Source organism: Corvus moneduloides, chromosome 8, assembly GCF_009650955.1.
Source record: "Corvus moneduloides isolate bCorMon1 chromosome 8, bCorMon1.pri, whole genome shotgun sequence".
Lineage (NCBI taxonomy): Eukaryota > Metazoa > Chordata > Aves > Passeriformes > Corvidae > Corvus > Corvus moneduloides.
In genome coordinates this window covers 34,619,544-34,635,938 of record NC_045483.1, presented here as the reverse complement: position 1 = coordinate 34,635,938, position 16,395 = coordinate 34,619,544, and the positions used below count along the sequence as shown (strand labels likewise).

Genomic DNA, 16,395 nt, shown 5'->3' with positions numbered 1-16,395 from the left:
TTATATGAAAATTGATTTCCTTGTTGCTAACTGCAAAACAGTCACAAATGAGACTTCCTAGAATTACTGTATTCATCCTCAGATGAAAACTTTTGGAGGATTAAACTGTTTACCGCTGTCTGGAGAGGCCAGGTTATCTCTTAATCTTTGTGCAGGCAAAGTTTATACACATAAAATGCCATCAGGTGAATTGTGGCGATGTTTGGTCAGGAGATGGGAAGGAATTGCATCCATCAGGTATTCCAGAGAACTTCATGTCTTCAGATAAAGCTGATCCTTTGTAAATAATGATCTATTGTCTGTGTTTCAAAGCAGGAGGTGGGAGTTCAGAAGAGTTATGTGATTATAGTCAGAATTATTTCAAAATCTGTCATGGGATTTGAGTTCCCTTAAGGTAGCTGTTCCACGAAGTTGATAATGATGTGTGTATCGAGCAGCTTTATCTAAAAGGATTTAGAGATTTTTCTGAAATTATGTCAGCTATGCCCCATCCTCACATCTTGGCTTTTAACTTCCCAGCAGTTTGAGCAGTTTGATTTTCCTTCTTGTTTGTGTTGCTTCTCTCCTGTGTTCCTTTAACCCCTTGCTATTTCTTCAGTATTCCCCTTTAATTTAAATTTGTTCTTCCACTTTGATCTCCTAACTTCCCGTGCTGCCAGATTGTCACCTGCCCTGTTGTAATCATCTCCATCTTCTGCAGTGGATTTCCTTGAGCTGTCCTACAGGCAGGTGGTTAAAGGAAGGAGTTCTGATGAAAATGGGATTTTCTGTGCTTGCTGTGTCCCTTGGGCTGGGATCTGGCAGAGGAAGCCCATAGTCCTGTCAGCAGTGGGACCACGACTGATCAGGAAGGTGCCTAGCTGGCAAGATTTTGCTTCTGGATTGCTTTAAACTCACTTTGATCTTAAGGAGGATCCCAAGAACAGGCCAACCCCTTCCTTACCTCAAAAATGCAAACAAATATTCAGGTTTCATCTGGAGATCTGACTGTCTTTCAGCTATAATAGTGTTTAAAAAAGCCCCACAGCTGCGTTGGAAGTGTTAAGCCCCCCCAGTATCCCCAGAGTGTGTGTTGGTGGGATTTCTGCTGCAAAACCACACGGATTTGGTGCAGCTGAGGCTGGAGCTCTGCATTGGTTGTGTTCAGCTCTCAGAAGAGGGCAGAGGGAGGGACATGACCATGTCCTCAGTTTCCATCCTTGGTATCAACAAAATGGGTTTTTTTATCCCTCAGGGCATTCTACTTGATGATACTGTCTAGAAGTTCCAAATTTGATGTTTTTCTGCCCATATGTGGATTTTTTTTAAACATTTGAAGACTTTCATCTCTTACTCCCCATTTGAGCTGGGTGTTTCTTTAAAAGGAGGCAGGAAACTTTCCTGGATAAGATGCTTTGTGTTAACTGCTTTGCTTCCTAGCAGCCTCCAAAGTTCCTGTGCTGAGGGCTGCTCCATCCCCCTTGGATGTACATCCTGCATCCAGCCTTTCTTCTCAAAGGCTCGAGTGCACGTAGCATTTTTGTGAGTCCCCTCTGCCAGCTTAACCTGCTCACTTCTGACCCAGAGAAAGTGTCAGCAATGTGATTGGAGTTGTGAAAGCTGCCAGGCTTTTCCCTGGCAGAGGATAGCTCCGAGAAGGCTCTGGAATCCAGGGAAGGGGAAGCACTGAGAGCATGTGCAGCCCCAGCAGAGCTGCCTGTGTCCCTGCCTGTGTCTGTCGTGGGCAGAGCTCAGGGCAGCACTGGGAGGCTCCAGTTACAGTCGCGCAAGGAGCAGCCCAAAAGTCTGAGTGTCTGAAAGTGTCAGCTAAGCTCCACATGGCTCCAAAGGGCTGCAGTCATAATATACCTGGTAAGCAGAGATGAGTTCATACCAGTCCTGAAACTGGTGTGGGAATTAGAATCCTCTGAAGAGTATGGGCTGTAACCAGAACTGAACACCTGGGTGTGATTTGTCTACTGAAATGACTCCAGTAGTTGTGTTTCAACCTCTTTCATAGAATCCTTGAATGGTTTGGGTTGGAAGGACCTTAAACATCATCTTGTTCCAACCCCCTGCCATGGGCAGGGATGCCATTCACTAGGTCAGGTTGCTCAGGTCCCCATCCAAGCTGCTCTTGGCAGGATTTGAGGCAGGATTGTTCCCAGTTCTCCTTTCTGAACTGCGCTTCCACTCACACCATTTTGCCTGCAGGGAGCAGCTCCAAGGCAAGTTCTAGAGGGTATGCACTCTTGCCTTCTTTCCACTTACCCCAAGATCTGATCTGGTCATTCCTTAATATGCTGTTTTGGGGTTGTTTCTGCCTGTGACTGGTGTTTATCCTTGGGCAAGTCACCCTGTAAGGCAAATCCAGTGTGGTTTGCTGTGTTCCTGTCCAGCTGGAGAGGGTCTCCTCGAGTGGTGAGAGACTGATGCGACTCCAGAGCCTTCAGAAATGTACCATGTCCCAGGTCTGAGGGGGAACATGGCTGACTGGCTTACAGGGTTCACTTAAATTCAGGAATCAATGCCAAGTGGCAGAGCAGTGTCCCAATCCCTGCTTGATACAAGTGGTCTCTGTGATAATACTCAGCGGGGCTCGTGGTGGTCCTGCGATGTCCTTGTGACCCCCATCACTCCGAGCACCCGTGCTGCTGCTGAGGCACCGTGACCTGTGTTCTGAGGATCCCTTGGGTGAAGGTCACAGCTGTCTGCTGTCCGTGTGTTTGGCAGCAGAAAGGTGCTCCAGTGCTGGAGCTGCTCGTGCACGGGGTTAGAAGGTAATAATCCATTGCATTACGTGCATGAATTGAGTCACGCTGACTAAAACTACAATTACCAGAGGGCGAGTATTTGCCTTGCAGTAAAAGAACTAATACTTTAGCGAGCAGTCTGCAGCAAAACAGTTTTTCTGTGTGTAACCTCTAGTTTTAAATCATAAAGGTGATGGGCATGCATGATTTTCCTGGGTGTGACAGATGCTGGGAGTGCCTCAGAGACTTGTCTTGAACTCTTGTCTATTTTTCTTTTTCAGATGTGCTGAAAGACATTATGACACCGCCAAATTTAACTGCAGAGGTACGTTTCTACTGCCTAATGTGTGTTCCCGTGGATCCTCAGTGAATGGAGGCCTAAAGGAGGAGCTGATGAATAGTCGTGTAGGAGATTTGGGCACAAGGAATGATGTCAGATTGCTTTGAGTCATTGGAAAAACTTGCTGTATTCTTGGTGCTTTCAAAAAAGTGTGTTCCTGACAGTTAAAGATCAAGATCTAATAAAAAGTCTACAGTTGCAAGAAATTTCTGCAGAATGGGTTACACAGAAGGTTCAGTTCAGTGAAGTACAAACTTCTTGTACAGTTTACACATGAGGCTCGGAGGAGTCTGGTTTTTATGAAGGCTGAAAATGGAGAACACTTAAGCCACTATCACTATACATATAAAGCAACTTTTGGAAGATCTGGCAGGACCTTCAGATGCTAAAAAAAAATTAATTCCCATATGATGCCTCTTAGAGACAAGTTGGGTCTTTGACACTTTGCAGAGCTACCAAAAGCAGTGGGGAATCTTTCAGGGGTGCCTTTTGACCAGCTCCTTGTGAGTGGATACTCATGTACCTGTTGTGTCAGTATTACCTCCCCAGCTAATAAATAAATGCAGGTTTACCTTTGTTCTTTGGCCAGAGGAGCATCTCTTGCTCAGTAGTAGAGCTTGTAGTTCCTGTGCTTCAGATGAGGGGAGATGAGGAGTTCTTGTACCTTCAGAATTGTAGGAGATGAACAAATTTTGGCCTCACTGGCTTATTCTACATCATTGCAAGGGCTTAACTTCTGGTTTTCATTTTTATTATTTTAAACCATCCTTTTAGTTATGAAGATGATTTAGAACGTGACCAAAATATAATTGGCTGCTTTAATGTCTGAATATAGAAGGACTGAAATTGTCTTGTTGAAATTGTCACTGCTTCTGATTTGCTCTTACAATGTTGAATGACAGTGCCCTGAAACCTCACTCCATACACACTAGCCAGAAAAAAGTATTTTAGGATCTGCTTGAGCAGTGCTTTGGGTAAGAAGAGAAGAGGACGTGTTCTAATATGGCCAGAACATATGTTTGCTTTAATTTCTGCTTTTTGGTACGGGGGTGCTCAGCTCCCTTCGCTGTCAATCCCAGCCCCAAACGCTGTTTGTGACAGCACCTTTCACAGCTCCTCTGCACAAGATGTGTTGCATTCTTTAATTTTCACCCCCGAATTAGTTAACCTTAGATAACCAAATTGGTGACTCAGGACTTCCCTTAGCAGAGGAACAAAAGTTCCACTTGAGAGTCTCCTGAAGTGAACTGGCTGCAAAGGGAACTTCTGATTCGTACACTGAGCTTGAAACACCAGAGTAGTTCGTTACTTACCCAGGATGATCTTGCATCACATTAAACACTGAAAGCTCTTCATCTTCTTTGAGCATTAGCTTTGTGTCCATGGTTTTTCCAGTTTCTGAAATCCTTCCATGCTGGAATTGCCTTCTGCTTTGCCACAGGCTTTCCTTTCCTTTCCTTTTTTTTTTTTTTTAAACTCTTCTATGTGCTATGGGATTTTTCTTACAACATGTAGGGGCTTGGAGAGAGTAATCAGGACTATTCTCCATGCTGTGTGCTCCATTGCTAGGAGTCAAAATCCATGGAGGGACCTGCACCTTTCTCAAGGACCTGCTCAAGACCGTGCATTTTAGTGTTTCCTTTCTCTTAATCCCTCCGCACCGTCCCAGGGCACCCATTTCATCTTCTCACTCCAGCTTTGAAGGAGGTACCACGAGGTTTGCTTTTGATTGCAAATCTTGGATAGCATCTTCAGCGTCCTGTGAGTGCTTGTGGTTTTTCAGGCTGTTCTTTCAGGACTTCTTGACTCCCCTTTTTGTGGGAACCTTGCTGGCTGTAGTTGTGATTGTCTGTATGGCTTTGAGTCTAATTTGCAGCAATTTTTCAGCTTCTTTTCTTAGGGATTTCTAAATAAATTCCGTCTTGAAGTTCACATAAAACTTCGGGGATCATTTGGGAAGCCTTTGGATCTTCCACATGGAAGAGTTTATTACTGTGTGTTGATGTTTGTGAACATGTGTTGCCTCTTCAGCAAAGATGATTCACTTTATCAGCTTCCCTGTTTGTTCTGGGAGATGAAGTGGGCAGTCTGTCCTCTGAGTGAATAAACTGTGGATCCCTCCAAAAGGCTGTGGACTTGTCCTGCAGTCCTTTAGCAGTTCCATAACTTCATCCCTCACTTCTGCTCTTGGAGTCCTTGGGGATTCATCAAAAGGAGCCCTGTGTGCGTGACTACAGAGCAGTGCTTACGAAACCAATACAGGCACTTGCCAAAAAATGAAATGTATTCATTTTTAGCCCAGAAAAGGAAATGCTGTTTCTAGCTGAGAATTTTGAAGTGAACCAGAGTTGTGTTTGTAAGATCCCAAGGCTGTCAGAGGGGAATTGGGGTGCACTTCATCAAGTGCTGTTCTGCTGAAAGCAGAACCTTGTGTGTAGTGCTGCTGGTCAGGGGGACATTGTCGCTCATCTGATCTGAAGTGGGAGAAGTTTGGGTGCTTCTCTCTGCTTATTTTTGGCTCTCTTGGGTTTCCTTCCATTTCCTGCATCGCTCAAAATTCTTTCCATCTCCAGATGGAAAAAAGTGTGTGTGAATACACCCATGCAGAAAGGACAGTGTTGCTTGGTGCCCCATAAGTGTTGCCAGTGCCTTACCTGAGATTGCTCTCCCAGTTACCATTTGTGAAATATGGAAATGGCAGGTTTTTATTTCACAAGGCCTTTGAGCGAATTCGGAGAGTTTGTTCCCATTGTAGAGCCAACTGTGTTCAGTAATTTTTCAGCAAAGCTCCTGTTGTCTGCTCAGTGGCTGAGGTCTGGCCTTGTTCTCTCTCAGCAGGTAGTTTAATTATTGCTGGAGTAATGGCTTTTCACAAGGTTATTCTGTGTGCCAGCACGCTCCTAAATTCTAGAAAATTCGTGTTACAGAGCCTGTGCCACTCGGTTCAATAGAGGTGTGAAATAGTTGCTTCATGGAGCAAGATGCCTGCTGATGGATTACTGGAGAAATGTCTGCAGTGCTTATGACATGATGAATAATACTGGAATTAAAAATACATCTAGATATGTAAGATGGGGGGTTTATTGAATAACTTAATTTTTACATGCTTGTCACAAAGGTTGACCTGTCTGAGCTTGCTTTGCCTGCTGAGGTTCTGATGAACTCCTCCTTCTCCCTGCAGTTGCACAGTACCCTTTTGAAGACCATAACCCACCACAGCTGGAGCTCATCAAACCTTTTTGTGAAGATCTTGACCAGTGGCTAAGTGAAGATGACAATCATGTGGCAGCAATCCACTGTAAAGCTGGAAAGGGACGAACTGGTGTAATGATTTGTGCATATTTGTTGCATCGAGGCAAGTTTTTAAGGGCCCAAGAAGCCCTGGATTTCTATGGGGAAGTAAGGACCAGAGACAAGAAGGTGAGCTGTTCCCTGTTCTTCTGTCCCCCTACCTGTAACTTGCTGCTTTTCCTCCTTGAGGTCCATTTGATGCTCAAACCCTTTAAGAAATCCATCCCATCAGTTGCAATGTCCAATTTAGCTTCAATAGGATTGGATCAGTGCAGCTGGAAATGGAACAGCTTTCCTAAGCAGCAGTAGCCTTTAGTCACAACACTAAACCAGCCTGGTTTTAACATGTCCTGTTCAAGAAGACCTGGACAGTTGATTTTAAATGGCTTTTTCAGCACTGTTCTGCCACGTGGTGCATCAGAGGGGCAGTGAACTTTCTCGTTCAGCATTTTCAGCCCAAATGCAAGGATTGTTCCAGCTTATTGTGCCTGAATGGATGAGTTGTTCATCTCCTCAGGTTCCCTTAACTGCTGTGGTGGGGTTTGGAGATGCATAGGGGACTATCCCGACTGGAAGACCCTTATTGTTGGATGCCCCTCATCAGTAAAGGGTAGTTAAGAACCTTTCTGGCAGGGCTAGGCCTCATTGATGGGAATTTAACCTCCTTATTTGAAATCTTCTCCAAAGGCGATAAAGTGGGACTTTTAAGGTCATTTTAGCAAGTTTCCCTGCTCACCTGCCATTATTTCCCTGAGTGTGTTGGTTGAGCATCCCAAGGGGTCATCCCTGCAAGCCAGTTCCAGCCTCCTCAGGCACAGAGCTCTCTCTGTTCCTGGAGTATTTGCACAAAGTATTAATTTCACAGTGTGTTGCTCTCTAATAAGAAGAGCTTCGTGTCTGAAGGCTCTTGAGAGCAGAAGTGTCACATAAGGAATTTTAGAATTTGCCTGTTAATTCATTGGAAGGAGCAAGTGACTCCCAAGTTAGCTCTCCTGACAAGGTGGAGCTGTTATTCCGTGTCCTGCTGAGATGGTTGTGGTGTAATACTGCAGTGGAGACAAGGTCAAGGTTTCCCATCAAAACTTTTGTGGCTTTTGGTAAAAGTGCATGAGAGAGACCACGAATGAGCAGTGTGCTGAATAAACAGAGTAGATGATTCCTGCTGATAAGGATTATCTCCAGGGCTGGATAAAGCAGCATGAAAACTACAGAACTGAACAAATACACAGTGAAGTGTCGTGCCTCAGTTTCCCTTTTGTGAAAAGAAGGTTGTATTTCTCCAAGTTGGAGGTGAGGTCAGTCGGGTGTTTGTCAGTACCTCAGGGCTACCTTGGGCATCTTGGAGGGGAGGGAGAACTCAGTAAACAGGAGTAGTGAGAGCCTTGTTTACTTCACTGTAAATACTGTCTGTAACCAGCAACTTGTTTTGGTTTCAATGTCTCTACTGCAGGAGTTGACTTTTTTTCCCCTTACAGCTCCACTTGAGTGTGGTTATCTTGATGTGGCCAGTGGGCAGCATGTGGTTCACATAATCCTTCAGTAGTGTTTATAAACAGGTATTCCAGTGGAGGCTCCTGGAGCCTTTTCTTCCCTTGTGGGCCATATTTCAGCGTTATATGTCAAGTGCTGCTCTCTGATTTGATATTTCACCACACCTTTGTATAACTGACTTCCTCAATTCGGAGTCAATGAGGCATCAAAAGAGCTGTTTGCACAAAGGGACAAGCAAACGCCTTTTTTCTTTCTCTTTGGCCCAGCAGAGGTATGATAAAGGAGAACTGGCTCTAAGAGGTACCAGATTTCCTTGGTTTAAAGCAAGGACAAGGTGCCCACTTCGCACGTAGCTGCTGAGAACAGCCCGGCTACAATCACTGCTGCCATTAATGCTCATGGCAAAGTGCTGCTCCGAGGGCTCAGGCTGTGCTGGCAGGAAGTGTGAGTCTAATTGCAAGAGGAAGTATGACTAATTGGTCAAGAGCACAGCCCTGAGTACTTCTGGAGCCAGCTTTTCCCGAGTGCCTGCCGGGAGAAGCAGCTCCAGGGAGGCCTTTGCACCATCAAGTCAGAGGTGGTGTAGGTGAGGCTCAGAGTGGCTGCACAGGCTGTTCTTGTGCTGGGCAGCAAGACACTGCAGAGCCCAGGCTGTCTCTGACCAAACCCTCCCATGGGGTTTTTTATTTCCTCTGCAAGCTGCCTCTTTTAACTTCTGAAACTCATTGTAGTGGGGGAACTCTGTCAGAAGAAGGGAGTGATGAAGATTAGAAAGTATTGGCTGCGTGGTGGTGTCTGTCAGTCTCCACCACTGTAGAACAGGAGTGATTTTTACTTTCCTTTTGCACCAAAGGAGACAGACTTTTCTGAACTGGGGTAAAGAACTGTAATTGTCCAGAAGTAACCTCAAAAAAAGTCCTCTAAAGAAGCTGCTGCTTCCAGTGTTTGAAGTGATTAGTTTATCCTGCTTTTTTCCTTATGATGGATACTGACACACTACTGTGGTGACAAAGACTGGCAGCTTACCTTCCTACAGCTGGAGAAAGTCTTTATTTATTCCTGCTTCTGCCTTGGAGGGTTCTTTGGTGAGGATTAGGCTTGGAAGGAGGCTCAGTGGATGGGGATCAGCTGTTCAAGTGCTGGAGATCATCCACTCAGGAGCATTCTTTGAGCAACATACTGTTCTATTTTCAAGGATGGCACCTGAGAGTTCTCCAGTGGGGAAAGGCTGAGAGATTTGGGATTGTCCAGCCTGGAGAGGAGAAGCTCTGGGGTGACCTCACTGGGGCCTTCCAGTGCCTGAAGGAGCTACAGGAGACATGGAGAGAGACTCTTGACAAGGGATGGAGGGACAGGACAGAGGGCAGGGCTGGATGGGATATTGGGAAGGAATTGTTCCCTGGCAGGGTGGGCAGGCCCTGGCACAGGGTGCCCAGAGCAGCTGGGGCTGCCCCTGGATCCCTGGCAGTGCCCAAGGCCAGGCTGGACATTGGGGCTTGGAGCAGCCTGGGACAGTGGAAGGTGTCCCTGCCATGGCAGGGTGGCACTGGATGGGCTGGTGGGCTCCAAGTTCCCTTCCAGCCCAGACCATGCTGTGTTTCTGTCGTGTTGTATAACAGAACAGGAAGTGAAAACCAATTATTTTGCGTGAGGAAGCCTCAGAATGACCCTCTGAGCAGGGCAGAGATCCCACGTCTGATGTCAGAGCTCGTCACTTGTGGTGTCTGTGTGTTGGACGTGCTCGGGTGCCAACCTCTGCTAAAAGTGATGCCCTAGGCCTGCTCTGAGGCTGCAGCTTCACTCTCACAGTAGGGAGGGAACGTGAGGAGTGCCGTTTCCAAAATACTTGTTCTTCATAGTCCTGCCTGTGCTATGTTGAGAGGAGAGCCAGGAGTAGCACCTGACAATGTTTGTGATGCCCTGGAAGCGCTGGCACGGGGACCAGAGGAGCTTATCTCACATCTCTTTAAAAATGGTGGTGGTGATAGACAGGAAATCCAAGCTTGAGCGACTTCCCTGTCTTTATTCTTCTGGAGTAAAAGTGAACGGTGGTTGATTGCACCCCTTGGAATATCATTAGTTTGTTATGAAAATGTTCTGCTTGGAATTCAGACCTTTGGAAATGGAGAACTCTTGAGTTCTGCTTCAGTGGGACTGGTTTCAGGGTCTCAGGATATAAGGGCTGTGTCTCCAGGGAGTAAGTCTCTGGCTGGAGGGATAAAACTGCCCTGTTGGAGAAGAACTGGATTTGCTGTGGGATTGACTATCGGTGTGAAAGTGTTCCCTTGCTTGTCCTGGCCAGGTGTCCTGGGGTTTTCCATAGGACACATCCATCATGGCATGAGGAAGCTGTGGGCAGGGAAGGATGTGTTCTCCTCACCTCTGTGCTTTCCTCCTGCTTCCTTCTGGCAGCACTGGCAAGCACTGCTGGCTTGCTCTGAGGCTGGGATTTGCTCAGTCCTGAAGCTCAGATCCCGGGAAAGCGAACTTTAAAGCTCCCTTAAGGAGTGGGTGTGATAAGCACTGTGGGGACATCTGAGCCAAAACCACAGCCAGGGTACAAGGCTGCTGGGGAAGGTCATTGTGCAAGTGCTGCAGGGAAAGGGCTTTTGTGTAATTTAGAAGCAGCTCAAGTGATAAGGAGACATAATTATCGACATTTTTTTTTAATAATGGCAGGAAGTGACTGTTTTCATGTGTGCAGAATAGAGATTTGCTAAATTAAAAGCACTCCGGCCACTCAGTTCATGGCTGCTGTGAGGTGAAACAGGTGAAACTAAAAGTTTACAGAAGTATGAGGTGTAGGTTTTGTGAAGAAATGCTCACAGACTCGTGCATGAAAACTTCTTGTTTATCTGCAGTTTATTCCAATTCCACATTCAGTTTTAATCAGAAAGATTCCTTAGTGATGCTGTTGCAAGCCTGCAGTAACAGGTTGTTCTAGACCGTGTAATGCATTTTCTGGGAAATGAAACCATTTTTCATCTTTATCAATTTTACTTAAAAATATCGGCTCAAAGAGCTTTAAAGCCGTTCCTTTATTTGAAGCTTTAAGCTGATTTAAAATCAGTAATATAAACGTTCTTAGGTTTTATGCTCTAAAAGCAAATGTTTACCTCAGAGTTGTAAACTCTACAGAAGTCTTTCTTCGAATACTTTGGGCTGTTGGGCCTATTTTAATGAAACTTTGCACATTTTTGGGAAAATATTCCAGGATGTTTTGTAAGAGAAGGCAGCATTGAATACAGTGATATGAGCAAACATTAGAGTCTTGTGACTTAAAGCACTGTCAAAATGTAATTCCTGTAGTGGTGGATTTTAGAATTCTTAAATGTAGTGGTGCCTAAAATTTAGAGTATGTTTAGGGCACCTCCTGCTTAACATTTGATGCTCTCCATCCCAAAAAAAGCAGCAGCTATTTTTGACATGACCCTCAGGGTGTCTGTGGCGTTTGTTTTTAAGAAATGAGAAAAATCTGCATTCTTTGCTTCATTGCTGGGGATGGATGTTTGGAGAGCACAGAATCACAGAAGGGTTTGCGTTGGAAGGGACTTTAGAGGGTGGTTCCAACCCCCTGCCATGGGCAGGGACACCTTCCACTGTCCCAGGCTGCTCCCAAGCCCCAGTGTCCAGCCTGGCCTTGGGCACTGCCAGGGATCCAGGGGCAGCCCCAGCTGCTCTGGGCACCCTGTGCCAGGGCCTGCCCACCCTGCCAGGGAAGGATTATTTCCCAATATCCAACCCAACCCTTCCCTCTGGCACTGGGAAGCCATTCTCCCTTGTCCTTGTCACTCCAGCTCCCCTCTCCATGTTTCCTGTAGCCCCTTCAGGCCCTGGAAGGCCACAGTGAGGTCACCCCAGAGCGTCTCTTCTCCAGGTGGGACAATCCCCGTTCCCTCAGCCTTTCCTGGTGGGAGAGGTGCTCCATCCCTGAGATGTACTGAAGTACTGGCAAACCAGTGCCCTGCTTGCTGTGTGCTGGGGCTGGTCAGCAGTGAATGACCTGTCCCTTGGGGTTGCTGTGCCTTCAGCTGCAGGTGATGGGCAGGAGCTCTGCCAGCGATGCTGATCCAAGGTTTTTCCAAGGTTTTTGACACTTGTTTTCCCTCCGTTTAGGGAGTGACAATTCCCAGTCAGAGACGCTACGTGTACTACTATAGCTACCTGTTAAAGAACCACCTGGATTACAGACCAGTGGCACTGCTGTTCCACAAGATGATGTTTGAAACAATTCCCATGTTCAGCAGCGGAACTTGCAGTAAGTACCAGCACCCCTTCACCTCTGCTCGGGAACCCCATGGCATTTTGGGTGTGGTGATGGCACCAAGAGCTGCACATCTTGGACAAGGTCACATGGAAACCGCTCACAGTCCAGGTTCCGCTGGGTTAGTGGGCTCTGTCCGCTGGGACCCTCCCAGGTGTAGTCTGTGAAGGACTCATGATTGTTTTACTACAGTTTTAAACTGGCAAGTGTTTTAATGGTTTGTAGAGAAGTGATTCCGTATGTAGAATCACTGAGGCTGGAAAAGGCCTCCAGGTTTGAGTCCAGCCTGTGACCAGTCCCCACCTTGTCACCCAGCGCAGAGCACTGAGTGCCACATCCACTCATTCCTTGGACTCCTCCAGGGATGGGGACTCCACCACTCTCTCTGTATATATTTGTATATTTTCTCCTTATTTTTGTAAAAAGCCCCTTTTTTTTTTTTTTTTTAACACAGCAGCTCTTGGGAAACATGAACTGCTGAAAAACATTTGCCTAATGGCATGTTGGCTTCCAGTGCAGCAACATCATTCTTCCCATGATGTTCAAAAAAAAAAAATAAATGAATCAGTTCAACTGGGTAAATACCTAATTAACTGTGGAATAAACTTTTCTTTATGTGGAGGTTTCTAAAGCATTAATACACCTGTGAATGATTAATCTGATCTGCTGATACGCTGTGTTAGTGAGGAACAGCAGATTTTGTGATGCTTTGAAACACAAAAACAAATTCTGCTCTGTCCTGTGGGCTGTGTTGCAGGGCAGTGGCTGCCTTGTGTTGCGTGCTCATTTTTTGTCAGTGGAAAAATTCTAATGGTTTTGCTATGGGGATTACAGCAATGTGTAATTAATTCCAGTGCCTCCTGTGGCTTTGATTAAAATTGTCCTGTTAATATTGTTGTGAGACAGTACCTGAACGTGTAACGCACACCAGAAACAATCAAGCAGCTTGTCAGGCTGTCTGTACAGGAGGAGGGAGGGGGAGCCTCTGCCAAAACCCCTCTGCCTTAGGGAAGAGGTGTGGAGGTTACAGATTTCTGCAATTGCCGCTTATTTTTTTTATTAGTTTTGGATAAACTGTGCTGTCCTTGAGAGTCTGAACTGCTCGAGTGAGCGCTGACTTGTGTGTCCATGGCAGGCTGCTGGTGTGGTGTTTGCACAGGAGGCTGTTGGGATGAACAGCAGATTGGCTAGGCACCTGGGAAGATAAATCAGCTATCAAGCTCAGAAAGAGCATAATGCAATATTTTAAGTTTTGTGGCGTTCTCAGTGGCTTTTCAGAATGTGAAAGCCATGGTCTGTGTTGTTCCTTTAGTCGTGTTGTCAGTTGTGATGGGAGTAATTTTACCAACACAACAGCTTTAAACCCACCTTCCTTGGTATCATTCTGCTGCTTTAAAGCCACTGAGAGAGCAGAGTCCTACCTCTGGGGCAGAATGAAGGGATGACAGGGTTTCACAGCTCGGAGGACACAAAGGAGATAAGGGCAGAAAGAGAAAGATGTGTGGAGAGCTCACAGCACCTTCCAGCGCCCGAAGGGGCTGCAGGGAAGCTGGAGAGGGACCCTGCAGCAGGAACTGGAGTGGCACGACAAGGGAATGGCTTCCCACTGCCAGAGGGGAAATTTAGGTGGGATATTGGGAAGGAATTGTTCCCTGGCAGGGTGGGCAGGCCCTGGCACAGGGTGCCCAGAGCAGCTGGGGCTGCCCCTGGATCCCTGGCAGTGTCCAAGGCCAGGCTGGACATTGGGGCTTGGAGCAGCCTGGGACAGTGGAAGGTGTCCCTGTCCCTGGCAGGGGTGGCACTGGATGAGCTTTGAGGTCCCTTCCCACCCAAACCATCCTGGGAATTCTCTGAGCCTGCAAGTAGCAGTTTCATAGCTGGGCCCTTCAGCAGGATAGTGTGGGTGTGTTTAGTAGGGACTCCCACAGCACTGCGGGGGTGTCTGGCCATTTGCAAAGCAACTCTGCTTAAAGTGGACCAAAAACCCCTCATCATATCAGTGTTAACCCTGCAGATTTAATTGGGGAAGTTATGCCATGGCTGGCACTTCTCTGGTGATGGTGATTTACAGGACCAGCTTAGGCTCTGTTGGTGCTGGTTGGTTTTGTGTATTAATGTTCCCGTTTTGTCCTTGGTTTTGCTTGTTTGCAAAGAGTAGAAGTCAGTTTATGCTGACCTCACCAGCCACTCTACAACTGGAAGAAGAGGTGAGAGAGAATAAAACCCCTCACTTAGGTCTATGTAATAGAGAGGAAAGGCAAAATGCAAGGGACAGTCAAGTAGTTGTCACTTTTTATAGTCATTATATTAAAAAGAAATAAAGTTTTAGGAGCTCACTGGTGGCCTGAAAGTATTGCCATGAAGGACAGAAATCTTTGATGTTGTTTCCAGTAGCATCTGGCAAAGTTTGGTCTCCTGTGGTGTTAAACCCTTCATAGAAATTTATTTAACTTTGAAAATATCGTAGCTCATGATTTTGTTTCTGCTACCAATATTGTGCTTTTTTGATACTTTTGAGGCTTCTCTGACAAAGTGACACTCTTGTTTTGTCACACAGATCCTCAGTTTGTGGTGTACCAGCTAAAGGTAAAGATATTCACCTCCCCTTCAGGACCCTCACGACGTGAAGACAAGTACATGTACTTTGAATTCCCTCAACCTTTGCCGGTATGCGGTGATATCAAAGTGGAATTTTTCCACAAACAGAACAAGATGTTGAAAAAGGTTGGTTTCCTTGCTTTCTTCTAGAAAATGTTGTTGAGCCAGGCCCTGATGCAGGGTTGGGATGTTGGTTATTCTTCAGGGATGTGTAATCACGGCATTTAATTCTTTGATGTCTGGTTTTCTCAAGGAGCCAACTGACCACAAAATGAAAGCTGGATGTTTTGGGAGTCGGTGGGATTAAGTACAAAGGTTGGATAAAAATGATCCTGGATCTGTATTGCAGTCGTTTGGGTTGTAGTGAGTAATCTAATTGAGGAAGAAACATTCACCTTCTAAAAATAGACTTGCATACTGAGCAAGTTAACTCCAGCTGTTTTCCTCACTAAATTTTCCTGAGGTTTGAGCAGGCACAGAAGATCCTGTCTGTGCTGTTGGCTGATTTGTACCCATCTGTCAAATTTAGCTGAATTTCTGAGATAGAGTTCCCACGCACTTTGTAAAAGTATCTCTGCAATCTCTTTCACCACCTCTCTGTTCCCAGCTGCAGTGCCTTGACAGGAGAGGTTTAGAGAATTCACTCAGAGCTGAGGATTTTGTCGGGGTCTCAGCTGTGGGAGAAAAATTAATGTAGGACTTACTTTGAAACCAAAGTCAGCCTGTTCTCAAAGCTGAATCCCTGAGTTTCTTTAGTTCTGGTGCTTGTGGAGCCTCTTTGGATCTACCAGAGTGAGAGGTGAGGATGAGACTGTGCTGATTAAAGGCTACCTTGGTGTTTGCCACTTCAAACTCCTCATCAGTAGTTACTCCCTGTTGAATGGAGGTTAGAAAACTTGAGAGCATTCTGTGAGTGAATTAATAAAAATAAGAAATGCTAGAGTGGATCAGGAGACAAAGAAGTGCTGAGGTAACATCCCTTAGAGCTGTGCACACAGGTCATACTGCCAGCTGTGTGTGAACACGCATGCACACAGTTGTGTGGGCTTGCTCAGGTGTGAACCAGTTCAGTTTGTGTGCTGGTGTCTGCAAAAGTTTCTGGACAGTTCCTTAGTGGCACTGTTTTCCTTCTCTGCCTGTTGAATGAGATGTTTCAGTTGGTCAGTGCAGTTATGTGCAGTACAGACACTGTGAAACAAAGCATTTTAGGAGCAGAAATTCTACTTTAAAGCCAAGATCATTGACATTTAAAGCAGCAACACACAGCAGTCAGTTTTGAGAAGAGTCTTTTAGAGGAGCACCCAGATGAGTAGTGTGGGCTGAACATGAGGGATGCGGGGAGGAGATGATGCAAACCCCGACACCTCAGACAAGGTCCTGCTCTATCTGCTCTCTCCCCTGTCTGGGCTGTGTGTTTGTTGTTTCTTTGCCATCTCCACTACCACATGGATTGCAGACAGAGCTGAGGGGAAGTGCTGTGCTGCTCTGCCCATCCCTGGAATACCAGTGTGCAGGTCAGCTGCTGGGTCTTGGCTCTGTAGCCCCAGGAACAAGCTCCTGTATTTGTTTTACCTGTGGAGAGAGCACTGAGATGCAGAGACAGCATTAAGTGAGAGCCCCTCATGAGCACACAGAGTTTCTGCAGTATGAATTGGGTCTTTGGGAGTGTGTAGAAGTGC

At 46.1% G+C, this 16,395-nt stretch overlaps 1 protein-coding gene across 1 annotated transcript in view; it reads left to right on the top strand.

Annotated features, from left to right (window-relative positions):
- Positions 1-16,395, top strand: part of PTEN (phosphatase and tensin homolog) — a 49,434-nt gene that overhangs the window by 22,463 nt on the left and 10,576 nt on the right. The window contains exons 4-7 of the mRNA XM_032115817.1: positions 3,014-3,057; positions 6,254-6,492; positions 11,971-12,112; positions 14,676-14,842. Of these exons, the coding sequence (XP_031971708.1) occupies positions 3,014-3,057; positions 6,254-6,492; positions 11,971-12,112; positions 14,676-14,842 (592 nt within the window). The remainder of the gene's footprint in view (positions 1-3,013; positions 3,058-6,253; positions 6,493-11,970; positions 12,113-14,675; positions 14,843-16,395) is intronic.